Genomic DNA, 18,961 nt, shown 5'->3' with positions numbered 1-18,961 from the left:
TTTTTTTTGCTGAATCCAGCTGCATCTTCCTTATTCTTTCTCTTGCAGTTCATTATTGTGGCCAAGTACAGAACTCTTTGTATATCCTTGTTAATTTTCATCTTGTTACACTGGCACTTCCTTCTAGTCTGAGGGAATTGTAAATTTTCATTCTGTTACATAATTTACATATTCCATAAATTTGATAAGAACACCTTCTATCTTTATCCAAGTCACAGACCAAAATGTTGTACCACAAGAACCAAAATGTTGTACCACAAGAACCAAAATAAAAGAGTAGAAGCATGATCATGACTGTGTTTTACAAATACCATCATTCCATCTAGACTATTTTTATCTCAGAGAAATATATTGTCATGTTTTAGACATTATTATTTGCATCTAGAAAGATTAAACTAAAAACAGAATTCCTGTAATGTATTTGGGTTTAATGAACATAGGAAAATTGTATCAAACAAAAGAATTACATATTACAATAATTTGACCTCTAATTGAATAATTATCCAAAAAATCTGTATTTTAACTTTTAAAATTTCTGCTTAGTACCTTCTGATACAATAAACAAAACAACTGCATTGTCAAAAAAATCCATTTCAAATGAAATTTAATAAACTGGTACAATCCCAATGGCTGCCAAATACTATTTGTCTGGACTGAGATCAGGGAATGAACTGAAAGCTAACACAGGATTCTGGAAGTGAAATGGAATACAGATTTCTCTAAAACTATCTTGAAAGAAAATTTCAAGCATACATTGACTAAAAGAATGAGATACATGAGCCTGGATGGGGCACTGGACTCCAAAAGAATGTTTCAATAGAGAAATGGTTTGTACTGTGAAATGGAAAGAAATCCAGTTCTTAGGAGATCAATTCCTGCCATTTAGTCTCTCAGTAAAGACTGCCAGAAGTGAACTGGGGGAAAGAAATTTGTGATGAAATGAGAATATTTCATTTCAGTCAGTTCCATTTGAAAAGATTTTGAAAATTTTAGACAGTATACTAAAAAATAATAGAAACAATTATTTTATGCCAGATCATGTTGACTTTAACTCATGAGCAGTTTTTTATTATACAAACATGGCAAATACAATGTGGAAAAATAAAATACCTGTACTTGGGGAAGCATGAAATATAAACACCAGTGCAATCATTAGTTTTTGATACACAGTTCCACCCATCAGTGAAGGTTTATTATTGCCATCCCCACCTGAGATGGACTGATGTGCATTCCATGCTGGGTACTTGCAAATTCTCTCTCTCATAACAAGCACGTTATATATCAATAACGAAATTACTGGTTTCACATCTAGTTCCTCCTTTCTCGTTGGTAGTCAATTCTCCCTCCAAGTGCTACACCTAGAGGAGAAGCAAAGGAAGGCTGGTAGTCAATTTCCACATTGGTTGGGGCATCCTCTTTACCTACAGCAGTGGTGCCCAGCCCCAGTGGTTGTTAAATAATGTGACTATCACCCTTGAACCAAACACCCTCTATTTTCTTATGACATAAAATATCAGTGCAATTTCAAAAGATAAAATATGTACACAATTTTATTCAAAATTTACATTATGCTACAAATATGTACAATCTCAATAATAAATTAAAAATAAATGAATAAAATAAGTCCTTCGTTCATAGACACCATGGTACTCAATGCCATTGTTCGGCCTTCATTTCTGTGAGTTCATCTGATCAAAGATCCTGATCATCCTCTTGCCAGAAGAATTTATTTTGGCAGCATATTTGAAATGCTGAGTGTTTCGTTGTTGCCTCTAAGCAGTGGGGAGTTGTTTGTTAATAATAGAAATGCTGAAAAGGATTAGTTGCAATCAAGAAGGGTTGATGAACATTTGCACAATATGTACAAAACTCTTCAAAAATTCTTTAATATTTTTTTCCTCCAGCTCCTCACATTCTTTGCATCCCGATTCAGTTTTATACTGCAAATAAAAAGAAAGGATTAGATTGGAAAGTCTAAAATATGCCTTTCCTGCAAATATCATATCATTTGAACCATATGGTGAAGTCTTGAGACATAAATTCGTTGGTAGATTAATTACCATATTAGGAAGAACTATGGGAGATTTGATAAGGGCTGATTTTTCCTAGAGTGAATTAAGGACAATGAAAAAAAATTGAAAAAAAAAAACTATTGAACCATGAACTTCTGCTTAGAGTCCTTCAAAAGTTTCTGGTCATCTACCCCAGCATGAAGTCCATGCTTCCCTGCATGGCATGCAGGCCCTCCTTGAGCGGTTCCTTACCTATTTCTTTCATGTTTTCCACAGCTCAAAGATACGCCCTAGGAACACTGGGCTCACACCTTTAGCTCCCATACATACATCAGGCTATTAGGTGCCTCGCTGTCTTTGCTTTTCTCTCTGCCTGTTCCACACTTCTATTTTAGCTACTACCACTCACACTTAAGATCATTCAGGCACTGTTTCCATTAGGAAGGCTTTTCTGAACCTGGGAGCTCCTGGGGCTGCACTAAATGTCCCTTCTCTACATTCTCAGAGCCTCTTGTTTAGACTCTCTCTTATATCACATCATGTATTATATTGATATTATGGAGCTTTATGCTTCTCATACCACTATTCTCTAGGTTTTTCCAGGAAGGCAAGGCTATGTATTTTTGCTCCCCTAGCATTTAGCATAGGGCCTGGCACATAATATTCACCTAATTATTATTGGTTGAATTCAACTATTTCGATGAATACCACAAATTATAGTAATTTAAACAGTTTCAGAGAGACCTTCAAGATGGCTGAGGAGTAACACATGGAGATCACCTTCCTCCCCACAAATACATCAGAAATACATCTACATGTGGAACAGATCCTACAGAACACCAACTGAACTCTGGCAGAAGACCTCAGACTTCCCAAAAGGCAAGAAACTCCCCACATACGTGGGTAGGGCAAAAGAAAAAACAGAGACAAAAGAATAGGGATGGGACCTGCACCTCTGGGAAGGAGCTCTGAAGGAGAAAAAGTTTCCAAACACTAAGAAGTCCCTTACTGGCGGAAATGGGGGGATGCAGGGGGTAAGCATTGGAGCCAAGGAGGACAGCACAGCAACAGGGGTGCAGAGGGCAAAGCAGAGAGATTCCCGCACAGAGTATCGGTGCTGACCAGCACTCACCAGCCCGAGAGGCTTGTCTGCTCACCTGCCAGGGCAGGTGGGGGCTGGGAGCTGAGGCTCCAGCATCGGAGGTCAGACCCCAGGGCGAGGATTGGGGTTGGCTGCGTGAACACAGCCTGAAGGGGGCTAGTGCACCACAGCTAGCTGGGAGGGAGTCTGGGAAAATGTCTGGAACTGCCAAAGAGGCAAGAGACCATTGTTTTGGGGTGCGTGAGGAGAGGGGATTCAGAGCACTGTCTAAACGAGCTCCAGAGATGGGTGCGAGCCACGGCTATCAGTGTGGACACCAGAGACAGGCATGAGATGTTAAGGCTTATCCTGCAGCCACCAAGAAGCCTGTGTACAAGCACAGGTCACTATCCACACCTCCCTTCCCGGGAGCCTGTGCAGCCCGCCACTGCCAGGGTCCCGTCATCCAGGGACAACTTCCCCGGGAGAACACATGGCCCACCTCAGGCTGTTACAATGTCACGTAGGCCTCTGCCACCGCAGGCTCGCCCCGCATTCCGTACCCCTCCCTCCCCTCGGCCTGAGTGAGCCAGAGCCCACTAATCAGCTGCTCCTTTAACCCCACCCTGTCTGAGCAAAGAACTGACACCCTCAGGTGACTGTAGGAAGGGGCAGGGCCAAATCCAAAGCTGAACCCCAGGAGCTGTGCAAACAAAGAAGAGAAAGGGAAATCTCTCCCAGCAGCCTCAGGAGCAGCGGATTAAACCTCCACAATCACCTTGATGTATGCTGCATCTCTGGAATACCTGAATAGACAACGAATCATCCCAAAATTGAGGTGGTGGACGTTGGGCAACTGTAGACCTGTGGTTTGCTTTCTGCATCTAATTTGTTTCTAGTTTTACGTTTATCTTAGTTTAGTATTTAGAGTTTATTATCACTGGTAGATTTGTTTATTGATTTGGTTGCTCTCTTCCTTTTTTTTAATATATATACATTTTTTTTTTGTTTTTCTCTTTTTGTGAGTGTGTATGTGTCTTTGTGTGATTTTGTCTGTATATTTTTGCTTTTACCATTTGTCCTAGGGTTCTGTCTCTCCATTTTCTTTTGGTTTTGGGGTCTTTTTAGAATAGTTTTTAGTGCTTGTTTTCACTGGTGGATTTGTTTTTTGGTTTGGAACCTCTCTTATTTCTTTCTTTCTTTTTTAAATTAGTTTTCAAATGTTTTATAAAATTTTTTTTATTTTAATAACTTTTTAGTTTATTTTACTTTTTCTTTCTTTCTTTCTCTCTTTTTTTCTCCCTCTTCTTCTGAGCCGTGTGGCTGACAGGGTCTTCATGCTCCAGCCAGGAGTCAGGCCTGTGCCTCTGAGGTGGGAGGGCTGAGTTCAGGGCACTGGTCCACCAAAGACCTCCTAGCTCCATGTAGTATCTAACAGCGAAAACTCTCCAAGAGATCTCCAACTCAACAATAAGACCCAGCTCCACTCAATGAGCAGCAAACTAGAGTTATGGACACCCTATGCCAAACAAGTAGCAAGACAGGAACACAACCCCACCCATTAGCAGAGAGGCTGCCTAAAATAATAATAAGGTCACAGACACCCCAAAACATACCACCAGGTGCTGTCCTGCCCACCAGAAAGACAAGATTCAGACTCATCCACCAGAACACAGGCACCAGTCCACTCCACCAGGAAGCCTACAAAACCCACTGAATCAACCTTATGCACTGGGAGCAGACACCAAAAACAACTGGAACTACAAACCTGGAGCCTGTGAAAAGAAGACCCCAAACACAGTAAGTTAAGCAAAATGAGAAGACAGAGAAACACACAGCAAATGAAGGAGCAAGATAAAAACCCACCAGACCAAACAAATGAAGAGGAAAGAAGCAGTCTACCTGAAAAAGAATTTAGAGTAATGAATGAGAGTAAAGATGATCCAAAATCTTGGAAACAGAATGGAGAAAATACAAGAAATGTTTAACAAGGACCTAGAAGAACTAAAAAGCAAACAATGATGAACAACACAATAAATGAAATTAAAAATTCTCTAGAAGGAATCAATAGCAGAATAGCTGAGGCAGAAGAACAGATAAGTGACCTGGAAGATAAAATAGTGAAAATAACTACCACAGAGCCGACTAAAGAAAAAAGAATAAAAAGAATTGAGGACAGTGTCAGAGACCTCTGGGACAGTATTAAATGCGCCAACATTCGAATTATAGGGGTCCCAGAAGAAGAAGAGAAAAAGACAGGGACTGAGAAAATATTTGAAGAGATTATAGTTGAAAACTTCCCTAATATGGGAAAGGAAAGAGTTAATCAAGTCCAAGAAGCACAGAGAATCCCATACAGGATAAATCCAAGGAGAAACATGCCAAGACACATATTAAGAAAACTTTCAAAAATTAAATAGAAAGAAAAAATATTAAAAGCAGCAAGGGAAAAACAGCAAATAACATACAAGGGAATCCCCATAAGGCTAACAGCTGATGTTTCAGCAGAAACTCTGCAAGCTAGGAGAGAATGGCAGGACATATTTAAAATGATGAAAGGGAAAAATTTACAACCAAGATTAATCTATGCAGCAAGGATCTCATTCAGATTCGATGGAGAAATTAAAACCTTTAGAGAGAAGCAAAAGCTAAGAGAATTCAGCACCACGAAACCAGCTTTACAACAAATGCTAAAAGAACTTCTCTAGGCAGGAAACACAAGAGAAGGAAAAGACCTACGATAACAAACTCAAAACAATTAAGAAAATGGTAATAGGAATACAGATATTGATAACTACCTTAAATGTAAATGGATTAAATGCTCCAACCAAAAGACACAGATTGGCTGAATGAATACAAAAGCAAGACCCATATACATGCTGTGTACAAGAGACCCACTTCAGACCTAGGGACACATACAGACTGAACGTGAGGGGATGGAAAAAGATATTCCATGCAAATGGAAATCAAAAGAAAGAGGGAGTAGCAATTCTCATATCAGATGAAATAGACTTTAAAATAAAGATTATTACAAGAAACAAAGAAGGACACTACATAATGATCAAAGGATCAATCCAAGAAGAAGATATAACAATTGTAAATATTTATGCACCCAACACAGGAGCACCTCAATACATAAGGGAAATGCTAACAGCCATAAAAGGGGAAATTGACAGTAACACATTCATAGTAGGAGACTTTAACACCCCACTTTCACCAATGGACAGACCATCCAAAATGAAAATAAATAAGGAAACACAAGCATTAAATGATACATTAAACAAGATGGACTTAATTGATATTTATAGGACATTTCATACAAAAACAACAGAATACACTTTCTTCTCAAGTGCTCATGGAACATTCTCCAGGATATGTCATATCTTGGGTCATAAATCAAGCCTTGGTAAATTTAAGAAAATGGAAAACATATCAAGTATCTTTTCCAACTACAATGCTGTGAGACTTGATGTCAACTACAGGAAAAAAAACTGTAAAAAATACAAAAAAATGGAGGCTAAACAATACACTATTAAGTAACCAAAAGATCACTGTAGAACTCAAAGAGGAAATCAGAAAATACCTAGAAACAAATGACAATGAAAACACAATGACCCAAACTTATGGGATGCAGCAAAAGCAGCTCTAAGAGGGAAGTTTATAGCAATACAATCCTACCTCAAAGAACAAGAAAAATCTCAAATAAACAACCTAACCTTACACTTAAAGCAATTAGAAAGAAGAACAAAAAAACCCAAAGTTAGCAGAAGGAAAGAAATCATAAAGATCAGATCAGAAATAAATGAAAAAGAAATGAAGGAAATAATAGCAAAGATCAATAAACCTAAAAGTTGGTTCTTTGAGGAGATAAACAAAGTTGATAAATCATTAGCCAGACTCATCTAGAAAGAAAGGGATAAGACTCAAACAAATAGAATTAGAAATGAAAAAGGAGGAGTAACAGCTGACACTGCAGAAATATGAAGGGTCATAAGAGATTACTACTAGCAACTATGTACCAACAAAATGGACAATGTGCAAGAAATGGACAAATTCTTAGAACAGCACAACCTTCTGAGACTGAATCAGTAAGAAATAGAAAACATAAACAGATCAATCCCAAGCACTGAAATTGAAACTGTGATTAAAAATCTTCCAAAAAACAAAAGCTCAGGACCAGATGGCTTCATGGGCAAATTCTGTCAAACATTTAGAGAAGAGCTAACACCTATCCATCTCAAACTCCTCCAAAATATAGCAGAGGGAGGAACACTCCCAAACTCATTCTATGAGGTCACCATCACCCTGATACCAAAACCAGACAAAGATGTCACAAAGAGAGAAAACTACAGGCTAATGTCACTGATAAACATACATGCAAAAATCCTCAACCAGATACTCGCAAACAGAATCCAATAGCACATTAAAAGGATCATACACCATGATCAACTGGGGTTTATCCCTGGAATGCAAGCATTCTTCAATATATGCAAATCAATCAATGTGATAAACCATAATAACAAATTGAAGGAGAAAAACAATATGATCATCCCAATAGATGCAGAAAAAGCTTTTGACAAAATTCAGCACCCATTTATGATAAAAACTCTCCAGAAAGCAGGCATAGAGCGAAGTTACCTCAACATAATAAAGGCCATTTATGACAAACCTACAGCCAACATTGTTCTTAATGGTGAAAAACTGAAACCATTTCCTCTAAGATCAGGAACAAGACAAGGCTGTCCACTCTCATCACTATTATTCAACATAGTTTTGGAAGTTTTAGCCACAGCAATCAAGAAGAAAAAAAAATAAAAGGAATCCAAATCAGAAAAGAGAATTAAAGATTTCACTGTTTGCAGATGATATAATACTATACATAGAGAGTCCTAAAGACGCTACCAGAAAACTACGAGAGGTAATCAATGAATCTGGTAAAGTAGCAGGATACAAAATTAATGCACAGAAATCTCTTGCATTCCTATACAGTAATGGTGAAAAATCTGAAAGAGAAATTAAGGAAACATGCCCATTTACCATTGAAACAAAAAGAATAAAATACCTAGGAATAAACCTACCTAAGGAGACAAAAGACCTGTATGCAGAAAATTATAAGACACTGATGAAAGAAATTAAACATGATACAAATAGATGGAGAGATATACCGTGTCCTTGGATTGGAAGAATCAACATTGAGAAAATGACTCTACTACCCAAAGCAATCTACAGATTCAATGCAATCCCTATCAAACTACCAATGGCATTTTTCACAGAGCTAGAACAAAAAATTTCCCAATTTGTTTGGAAACACAAAAGATCCCGAATAGCCAAAGCAATCTAGAGAAAGAAAAACAGAGCTGGAAGAATCAGGCTCCCAGACTTCAGACTATACTACAAAGCTACAGTAATCAAGACAGTATGGTACTTGCACAAAAACAGAAATATAGATCAATGGAACAGGATAGAAAGCCCAGAGATAAACCCACACATATGGTCACCCTATTTTTGATAAAGGAGGCAAGAATATACAATGGAGAAAAGACATTATCTTCAATAAGTGGTGCTGGGAAAACTGGAGAGCTAGAGGAAAGCATAGGCATAACACTCTATGACATAAATCACAGCAAGATCCTTTTTGACCTATCTCCTAGAGAAATGCGAATAAAAACAAAAATAAACAAATGGGACCTAATGAAACTTAAAAGCTTTTGCACAGCAAAGGAAAACATAAACAAGATGAAAAGACAACCTTCAGAATGGGAAAAATATTCGCAAATGAAGCAACTGACAAAGGATTAATCTCCAAAATTTACAAGCAGCTGATGCTGTTCAATATCAAAAAGACAATCAATCCAATCCAAAAATGGGCAGAAGACCTAAATAGACATTTCTCCAAAGAAAATGTACAGATTGCCAACAAACACATGAAAGGATGCTCAATATCACTAATCTTTAGAGAAATGCAAATCAAAACTGCAATGAGGTGTCACCTCACACCAGTCATTATGCCCATCATCAAAAAATCTACAAACAATAAATGCTGGAGAGGGTGTGGAGAAACAGAACCCTCTTGCACAGTTGGTGGGGATGTAAATTGATACAGCCTCTATGTAGAACAGTATGGAAGTTCCTTTAAAAACAGAAGTACCATATGACCCAGCAGTCCCACTACTGGGCATATACCCTGAGAAAACCATAATTCAAAAAGAGTCATGTACCTCAATGTTCATTGCAGCACTATTTACAATAGAAAGGACATGGAAGCAACCTAAGTGTCCATCGACAGATGAATGGATGAAGAAGATGTGGCACACATATACAATGCAATATTACTCAGCCATAAAAAGAAATGACACTGAGTTATTTGCAGTGAGGTAGATGGACCTAGAGTCTGTCATACAGAGTGAAGTAAGTCAGAAAGAGAAAAACAAATACCATATGCTAACACATGTACATGGAATCTAAAAAAAAAAAAAAAAGGTTCTGAAGAACCTAGGGGCAGGGCAGGAATGAAGACACAGATGTAGAGAATGGACTTGAGGACACGGGGAGGGGGAAGGGTAAGCTGGGATGAAGTGAGAGAGTGGCCAAATGTAAAATAGATAGCTAGTGGGAAGCAGCTGCATAGCACAGGGAGATCAGCTCGGTACTTTGTGACCACCTAGAGGGGTGGGATAGGGAGAATGGGAGGGAGACGCAAGAGGGAGGAGATGTGGAGATATATGTTTATGTAGAGCTGATTCACTTTGTTATAAAGCAGAAACTAACACACCATTGTAAAGCAATTATACTCCAATAAAGATGTTGAAAAAAATAAGAAATAAAAAAATAAAGTTTCATGAATAACTAGAATATTGCAAATGTAGCAATTAAAGTTAAACTTTTCAGGGATCATCTCAACCATGAAAGCTGTACCAGCAAAATTCAAAATTAGATTTTCCATCCATGAAGCATTTAAAATTCAGATTCACCAGTGTTTATCAAGCACATACTCTATGCTAGGTGCTATCATATTCCATATAATGCTGTCCTATTTGATCCTGAAAATAGTTATGCCAGATAGGAAGGTAGAGATATTAAATGACTCATTTCATTTGACATAATCAGTGAAATGCTCTGCGTTTAGGTCTTCTGACTGTGCAGTCCGGCCACACTATGTCATGATGAGGGTGACTATAAAAATGCACATTAAAGTGTTCCCCATTGACACTGCTGTGAGTTATGTGTTGCATGGGTCAGTTTTTCAACCAATAACAGAGAGATAACATATCACAAGAGTATTTTAAACATTAATATATTCATTTCAGAAATAGATCGAGAATCTAGTAGATGCCAAGCATTGTTCTGGGAGTTGGGATACAGCATGAAAACAAACAAACAAACAAAAAACCCTCCCCCTCTGAAGCTGCCATTCTAGTAGGAAAAAACAGACAATATCCATCAAGTAAGATATGTAGTATTTAAGATAGAGGGACATACAGATAAGGGGGTGGGGCGTGCTGAGGTGGGGGAGTGGCTGCGGTTATAAAGAGGTAACATCACTGACACAGTGACACTGAAGCACCTGGCACTTTTAGGGAAAATCCAAGGTGTCCAGCCACACTAGCTCGGGGCGTCTGCTCTTTCAGTTGCCTCTGCATGAACATACTTTCCCCGGCATCCTTAAAGCTCTTTCCCTCTCACGCCTTTGCCAAATGTCAGCTGAGTAGATAAACCTTCTCTAGAGTAGATTCCCAGTCGCCTTACCTGCCTCTTTTTTTTTGCCCTTCCACTTAATAAACACCTGACTTATTATTCATTTGCTTATTGATTGATTTCTGTATGCTTCTTCTTTCCGTAAGAGCAGGAACTATGTGCGTTTTTTCACTTCTGTTATCTTGAGGGCCTACAATGGGGCCCAAAAAGTATTTGTGAAATGAAAAAATTATGATTATACATTTTTGGTTTATAAAACTTTTTCTAATCACTTTGCTTTGGCCACTAGTGTTTTGCCCTGAAAGCCATAATCCTTTGTAGGGCCTTTGCATAGCTAATGCCCCAGGGGGTCCCTGGTATTTGCTCTCCTGGAGGCCTATATTGCTCCTGTTGCCTGGGATGGCCCAAATTATACTCCAATTATTAATATTTTTATTATTATCCTTTTGCAGCATTTATTCTTTGAGTAGATAAGAAGGCAGACTCTGGAGTGAAACTGCTCAGGGACTCCTGGCTCCCCATTTTACTAGCTGTGTGAATTGGAGGAAGAGATTCAAGCCCCCAGAGCCCCAATTCCTTCAACCTTAAACAGAAATAGTGATAACTATCTCACAGATTGATTGCGAGAATTCAACAAATTACCATCTAACCCTTGAAGAACAGTATCTGGCACAGAGTAATAAGCCAAGTAAATGTGGATTACTACTATGGATGCTCATCAATTATGTAATTAGATTGATGTCTATCCACTGCACCTAATGATCAACACCTTGAGGTCAGTGACCTGACTGTCTGGTTCACCCTTGTCATTCCAGCACTAAGGTACACGGCCTAGAGCATGCAGTCAATGTTTGTTGAACGAATAAATCAATAAACAGTTTAGGAGTGTGTGCACACTAGTGATGGTGCTGCTTCTGGATACCACTCCACTGGAATTAACTCACTTTCCCAAGTGCCCCTTCAGAGGGTCTCCTTGCCCATTACATCCCATCCAGCTAATGATTTCTCCCAATCAAGCCAAGAGCATCCAATGTAGCTCTGCATAACTATTGGATAACTCACCTCAATGGAAGATAAACTGCTGTTTGCTAGGATGATAAGGTTTTCTACTGTATCATTAATGTCGGAATTTCTGGACTCATGCAAAATAACATGTAACTCCAGGAGAAAGCATTTCATCGCTGTTACTTTGCAACTGGGCTAAAAGGGATACAAAGAACCATTTTGAAAAAGAAAAAAAAAAAGACAATTATTTTCCCATTATTAGTTTCACACAGATGTAATTTTGATTTTTTTAAAAGTCAATCCAGCTATTTTATAAAGAAACACAATACCCCTAAAAAGTTTTACAGAGGAAGCAGCTTGATTTTTTTCTTCTCTTTTGGCTTTGAAATCAAAACCAAAACAAACTGAGAACAAAACAGGAAGGATGGTGATACTGTATAGAAGAAAGAAGATGAAACTAGAAAACATGGAAATAATAGGCCACTTTTTCCTCACTAAGCACATTTCCTTTGTGTAAAGGGCGGATAATACTGACCTGAGACTCTCAGAACATTAAAAGAGATGGTGCATATGGAAGAATTTCTTAGAATCAGATCATATTGTTAACATTTTAAACAGTGGTGGCTGCTAATCATACTATTCCTGCAAGTTCCAAAGTTCCAGAGGCAGACGTGATTCCAAGAAATTTCTTAGAAAAATCAAAGCAGGTGTATGGTCTATTCACAGGCTGGCCATATCAGAAAGGTACCTTTCAGGTCCCACAAAAATACATTTCCCAAGAGGATTACTTTAACAAAAACTTAAACTTCAAATAAAAGAAGCATTTAATGAGCATGTGGGAATTTGACCACGACGTGTCTGATTTCCTGTTCTAAATGCCATGTATAGTGCCTGGGACTCTGCAGACACTTAACAGGTACTTACAGAAGGAAGGAAGGAAGGAAGGAAGGAAGGAAGGAAGGAAGGAAGGAAGGAAGGAAGGAAGGAAGGAAGGAAGGAAGGAAGAAGGAAGGAAGGATGAGAGCCACGCCCCTGGGACTGGCCATATTCCTTATTCCCCCACAGCAGCTTCTCCGGATTGAAAGGGTAATAAATGCTGTCACCATGTCGATAAGAAACTAAATAATAAATAAAATAAAATAAATAATAAAACTGAGGTTCAGAAATATTTAGTATCTTCCAAGGTAACAAAGCTTGCAAGTGGCTGAGTCAGGGTTTAAATTCCAATTGCAACTACTTTCTACAACCCACGGGTTGCGAGGTTATCTTCTTACAAAAAAAGCAATCTCAGGATTCGGAGTGCTGGTGGTTAACTGACTGCTTTCTACTTTGAAGAAAATGCAAAGTAAAGTGGAAAACACGCTGAAGCCAAAAGAGGGAAACAATTTCTAGCACAGCAGCACTATCCAAGTGAATGATGGATATCTGTTCTCTCTAGTTTCTGGCTGTGGCTTCTTTCCAATGCTTAGAAAGTCTTTTTTTTTTTTTTTTTTTAGAACCAAATCAGAACATGACAATCAGCACACAGTCTCTGTCCGCCCGTCAGTAAATTCATCATCTCTGGTTTCTGAAAACTCTAGAGGCCCAAGGAGTTGTACCAACCGTCCCAGACGTTTCAGAATGAGAATTCAACAACCCATACACAAAGCCTCCCCTGCCGCCTGCGGCCTGGATTGCTGCACCTCCCACTTTCACAACAGTGCCATACGCTGCCACCCAAGGTCCTCCTGGCGAAAGTGCTCATGACTCGGATCTCGAGTGCTGAGGCCGAGATCTAGGAATAATCCATGGCTTGAAGATTGTCGGGCCCGGGCTCCCCAACCCAGCTCCCGTGGCAAGGCCTCTCGCCAGCCGACCGGCAGGCCCAAAGGCAACCTCAGGCCTCGGACATTTTCAGAAAATAGACCCGACTGCGGATTCTGCTGAGTGCCCCATGCTCCTAGAGCAGAACCGCGGCGCCGGGTGAGGCGAGATGGCGGGGATGTGCCGCGGATTCACTCATGCCGCCGCGGCAGACAAGTAGAAGTCCGCCATAATGAACCTTACCATCCTGCCTTCGGATGCTGCCGGTCAGAAAGTCTTGATAGAGGAAAACCTTCTATTGCAGAGAAATTCTACTTAAGGAGTAATAGAGAGAGGACTCACTGTTCTGAATGCACACAACACAGTTTGTTTTTCACGAAGTGAAGATGTCAGGGATTTGTTTCTTGGTTTTTTGTAACCAATTCAGAGGGAAAAGACTAGCAACTCAGCTGAAATCCTATATGACTAAGGCAACGTCAGCAGCATATTAATGAAACAAGTTCAAGATCAGTTTTGAATTCTGATAGACTTTGTGGGTTGTGTTTATTTTTTTTCTGACATAGAGAGTAACCAGTCAGAATCCCTTTTTGACAACTGTAGAGATTCGGGCAAAATGTAGAGCATGAATGTATTTAAACAATTTGTAAAAAATATGATTAAAAGTGATAATATGCTACAGCAGTGGAAACAACTGACATATTGGATACTTTTAAATTGCCTGAGTTAACTTAATTCTTGAATTTAACTGCATCATGATTTAATTGCATCACAGAAATATATACTATATTTTGTTTGACATTGATGGGAAAAGTTTATGTTTTGATTCGGCAATGATGCTACAATGAAAACAGCATCTATGTAGCTCTTTCTCCCCAAGTCCTATAAACTCAACAATTACATATAAAATTCATTGACCATATGTCGTAAGAACATGCCACAAGTTAGATTTTAAAACTATACACCGTCCAGTAACTTTATGAAAATATACTTCTTAGACCTTTGAAAATTGGAAAATATAGCAATATTGAAAACGAACTATACTCACATGAGCATTGCTTTCAGTATATAAAGTGGCATCCATATGTATAGACTGAAATGGAAACAAAATTCGGTAATATGAAAAACGATCCCCGCTTTAGATATAATGAGAACAACCTACTGAAAACACTAAAACTTTTTTCAATGAAATTCTTTATTTTGAGATAATCTTAGATTCATATGAAATTGTAAGAGAAAATACAGGCAAATCCTGTGTGTGCCTTCACCGTTTCCTACAGTGTTGAGGTCCTGCATAATACAGGACAATAGCACAACCAGCAAATTGACATGGATGCAATCCACCCACTTTGTTCAGATTTCACCAGTTTTATGTGCACTAGTGTGTGTGTGTGCGTGTGTGTGTAGTTCCATGCTATTTTATCAGAGGTGTCAATTCATGTAACCACTACCACAGTTAAGATACAGAATCCTCCTGCTACTGCTGTACAGCCACAATCAACTTCCTCCAGATATGCTCCTCCCACTTTCTACCATCCATCTAATCCCCAGCAACCACTTCTCTGCTCTCCATTCCTATGACATCGTTTCAAGAATGTTATATAAATGGAGTCATACAGCATGTAACCTTTTGAAATAGGCTTATTAAAACTTAATAGACTTTATTTTTTAAGCAGTCGTAGGTTTACAGAACATGAGCAGAAAGTACAGAAAGTTCCCATATGGCCCCTTGGCCCCCTCCCAAGTTTCCCCTATTATTAACATCTCGCATTAGCGTGGTACATCTATTACAATTGATGAGTCAATATTGATACATTTTCAACTAAAGTCCATAGATTCCATTAGGGTTCACTCTTGGTGTTGTACACCTATAGTTCTTGACAAATGTATAATGACGTGCATTGATCATTACAGTATCATACAAAATAGTTCCGCTGCCCTAAAAATCACTTGTGCTCCATCTTTTTATCCCTCCCTTTCCCTTATCCCCTGTTGTATTGTATCCAACCTTTTCCAGAGTGTCATATAGTTGGAATCATATAGTATCATATCAAATAGTATGTAGCCTGTTTTGATTGGCTTCTTTCACTTAGAAATATGCTTTTAAGGTTCCTCCATACCTTTTCATGGCTAAACAGCTTATTTATTTTTATCACTGAGTAATATTCCATTGTATGGACGAACTACAGTTTGTATACCCCACTGGCTTTTTTTCACACAGCATAATACTCTGGAGGTCCACACAACTTGTTGTATCAGTAATTTGTTCCTTATTATTGCTCACTATCATTGTTTGATATAATGTACCGAAGCTTAACTGTTGACCTGTTGAAGGACATTTGGGTTCTTTCCAGTTTTTAGGTATTATAAATAAAGTTCTATTAACATTCATATGCATGTTTTTGTGTGAATGCATGTTTTCATATCTCTGATATAAATGTTTGAGTGTAACTGTTGGATCATATGGCAAATGCGTGTTTTGTTTTATAAGAAACAGCCAAACTATTTTAGAGTGGCTGTACAATTTTACATTCTCACCAGCAATATATAAATGATCCAGTTTCTCCACATCCTTGCCAGCATTTGGTATTATCAATATTTTTTATTTTAAATATTCATATAGGTGACATGTCATTGAGGCTTTAATTTGCATTCCCTAAATAAAATACAGCCATTTATTGGTACTTTCTCTCCAAAAAAGACTTAGGGTGATTTATAATTTCTTCCTTCCTAATACGCATACTTATTATTTATTTTTCTTGCCTTAGCCTTTTATTTCTTTTTTTCTTGCCTCGCCAATTGAGCTAAAGTTTCAATACTTTGTTGAATAAGAGTGGTAAGAAAAGACATCCTTGCATTGTTCCCAATTTTAGGGGAAAAGCAGTCAGTCCCCATTAAGTCTAACGTCGGCTCTAGGTTTTCTGTACATGCTCTATAACAAACTGAAGGAGCTTCTCCTTTATTCCTTGTTTGCTGAGAAATGTTTATCATGTTTATCATTGAAGAGGTGCTACAGTTTTTAAATGTCTTTTCTGCATCAATTGATATGATCATATGATTTCCTACTTTAGTGTACCCATATAGTGGATTACATTGATAGATTTTCGAATACTGAATAGGTCTTGCATTTGTTACATTTTGGTAGTTTGTGATTTTTGAGGAACTTGTCCATTTCCTCCAAATTATCAAATTTAGGAGAATAAAGTTGTTCATAGTTTTTCTTTAGTATCCTTTTAATGGTTGTAGGTTCTGTAGTAAGACCCCAATTTCAGTCCTGATACTAATGGTATGTGTCATCTCTTTTATCTTTGTCAGGTTTTCTAAAGGTTTATCGACTTTATTGATTTTTTTCCCAAAGTAAAGAGCTTTATGTTTTGTTGATTTTTGTCTATTGTTTTCCTGATTTCAATTTCATTCCTGCCTTCCTTCCTTTTTATTACTTCCTTCCTTCTGCATGTGTTGGGCTTATTTTGCTCTTTTCCCAGTTTCTTGAGACAGTAACTTAGATTGGTGAACTGAGATCTTTCCTCTTTTCTAAGGTAATCATTTAGTTTTATCAATTTCCCACTAAGTAAAGCTTTAGCTAAATCCCACAAAACTTCCTATGTTGCATATTTGTCTCCATTCAGTTCTGTATTTTTAAATATCCTTTGAGACCTGCTCTTTGACCCATGGAATGTTTATAAGTGTCTCATTTAATTTCCAAGTGTTTGGAGATTTTCCTGTTGTATTTATGTAATTGACTTCTACTTGATTCCACTGTGGTTGGATAACATATTCTGCATGATTTCAGTTCTGATAAATGTGCTAAAGTTTGTTTTATGGCTCAGGATATGTTCAGTCTTGGTGAGTGTTGCCTGAAAAAAACATTTATTCACTGTGGTTGGATGAAGTGTTTTTCTATGGAAATGAGATATTGTTGGTTGACTGTGTCATCCAGTTCTTCTATATCCTTTCTGATTTTCTGTCTAGTAGTTCTATTTGTCACTGAGGAGGTACTAAAGTCAACTATTAATATATTTATGGATTCGTCTGCTTCACCTTTTGGTTCTATTATCAGTTTTTGCTTCTTACATTTTGAGGCTCTGCTGTTTGGTAGGTACACATTTAAGATCATTATGTTTTCCTGGTGGACTCATCTTTTACCATGATGTAATATCTCTCGTGACTCTAGTAATTTTATTTGCTGTGAAGTCTACATTATCTGATATGAATATAGCCACTTCTGATTTTTAAAATTATTGTGTGAATTATTATGTGCATGTGCCTCAGTTTCCTAGAGCTGCTGTAGCAAGGTATCACAAAGTGTCTTCTTTTTTTTTTTTTTTCGGTACGTGGGCCTCTCACTGTTGTGGCCTCTCCCGTTGTGGAGCACAGGCTCCGGACATGCAGGCTCAGTGGCCATGGCTCACGGGCCCAGCTGCTCCGTGGCATGTGGGATCTTCCCAGACCGGGGCACGAACCCGTGTCCCCTGCATCGGCAGGCGGACTCTCAACCACTGTGCCACCAGGGAAGCCCCAAAGTAAGTGTCTTCAAACAACAATTCATTCACTTACAGTTCAAAGCCAAGGAGTCAATTGGGCCTGTTCCCTCTGAAGGCTCTAGAGAACTGTCCTTCCTTATGGCTCTCAAACCCTTTGCAGCTCCAGGCGATCCTTGGCCTTCCTTGGCTAGTATCTGTATCATTCCAATCTCCTTTGGCTTGTAGCTGCCTCGGTTTTCATACGGCCTTCTTCCCTGTGTCTATGTATCCTGTTCTCCTCTTATAAGGACAAAAGTCATTAGATTTGGGACCACCCCACTCCACTATAACCTCACCTTAACTAATTATATTTGCAAAGATCCCATTTCCAAATAAGGATACATTCTGAGGTCCTAGGTGGACATGAATTTTGGAGGGACATTATTCAACCCACTACAGCATGGGTTTCTCTTCTTTTAATTTCAATCTAACTATGTCATTATATATATATATATATATATTTTATATATATACATATTATATATGTATATATTTGTATATATATTACATATATACATATTATATATGTATGTATTTGTGTATATATTATGTATACATATTATATGTTTATATTTGTATATATATTATATATACATATAATATTATATATATATTATATATGTATATATTATATATACACATATATAATATGTATATATTTGTACATACATGTATATTTGAAGTGAATTCCTCATAGACAGCATAAAGTTGGTTTGTCTTTTGTTATCAATTTGGCCAATCTCTGTCTTTTATTTGTATTCTTTTTCTCCTCTCCTTCTAGGATGATAATGCTAGGAATGCTGGATCTTTTACAGTCCCAAAGATCCATGAAGCTTTATTTGCTT

The 18,961-nt window shown here is 38.1% G+C and overlaps 1 protein-coding gene across 1 annotated transcript in view; it reads right to left on the bottom strand.

Annotated features, from left to right (window-relative positions):
* Nucleotides 1–1,041: 1,041 nt before the first annotated feature.
* Nucleotides 1,042–18,961, bottom strand: part of IL15 (interleukin 15) — a 103,145-nt gene continuing 85,225 nt past the window's right edge. The window contains exons 5-7 of the mRNA XM_081240674.1: nucleotides 14,642–14,686; nucleotides 11,851–11,988; nucleotides 1,042–1,940 (exon numbers count right to left, since the gene is read on the bottom strand). Coding sequence (XP_081096800.1) covers nucleotides 1,830–1,940; nucleotides 11,851–11,988; nucleotides 14,642–14,686 — 294 coding nt within the window. The 3' untranslated portion in view covers nucleotides 1,042–1,829. The remainder of the gene's footprint in view (nucleotides 1,941–11,850; nucleotides 11,989–14,641; nucleotides 14,687–18,961) is intronic.

This window comes from Mesoplodon bidens (genome assembly GCF_964165515.1).
Source record: "Mesoplodon bidens genome assembly, chromosome: 1".
NCBI lineage: Eukaryota > Metazoa > Chordata > Mammalia > Artiodactyla > Ziphiidae > Mesoplodon > Mesoplodon bidens.
This window is presented reverse-complemented; position numbering and strand designations above follow the sequence as displayed.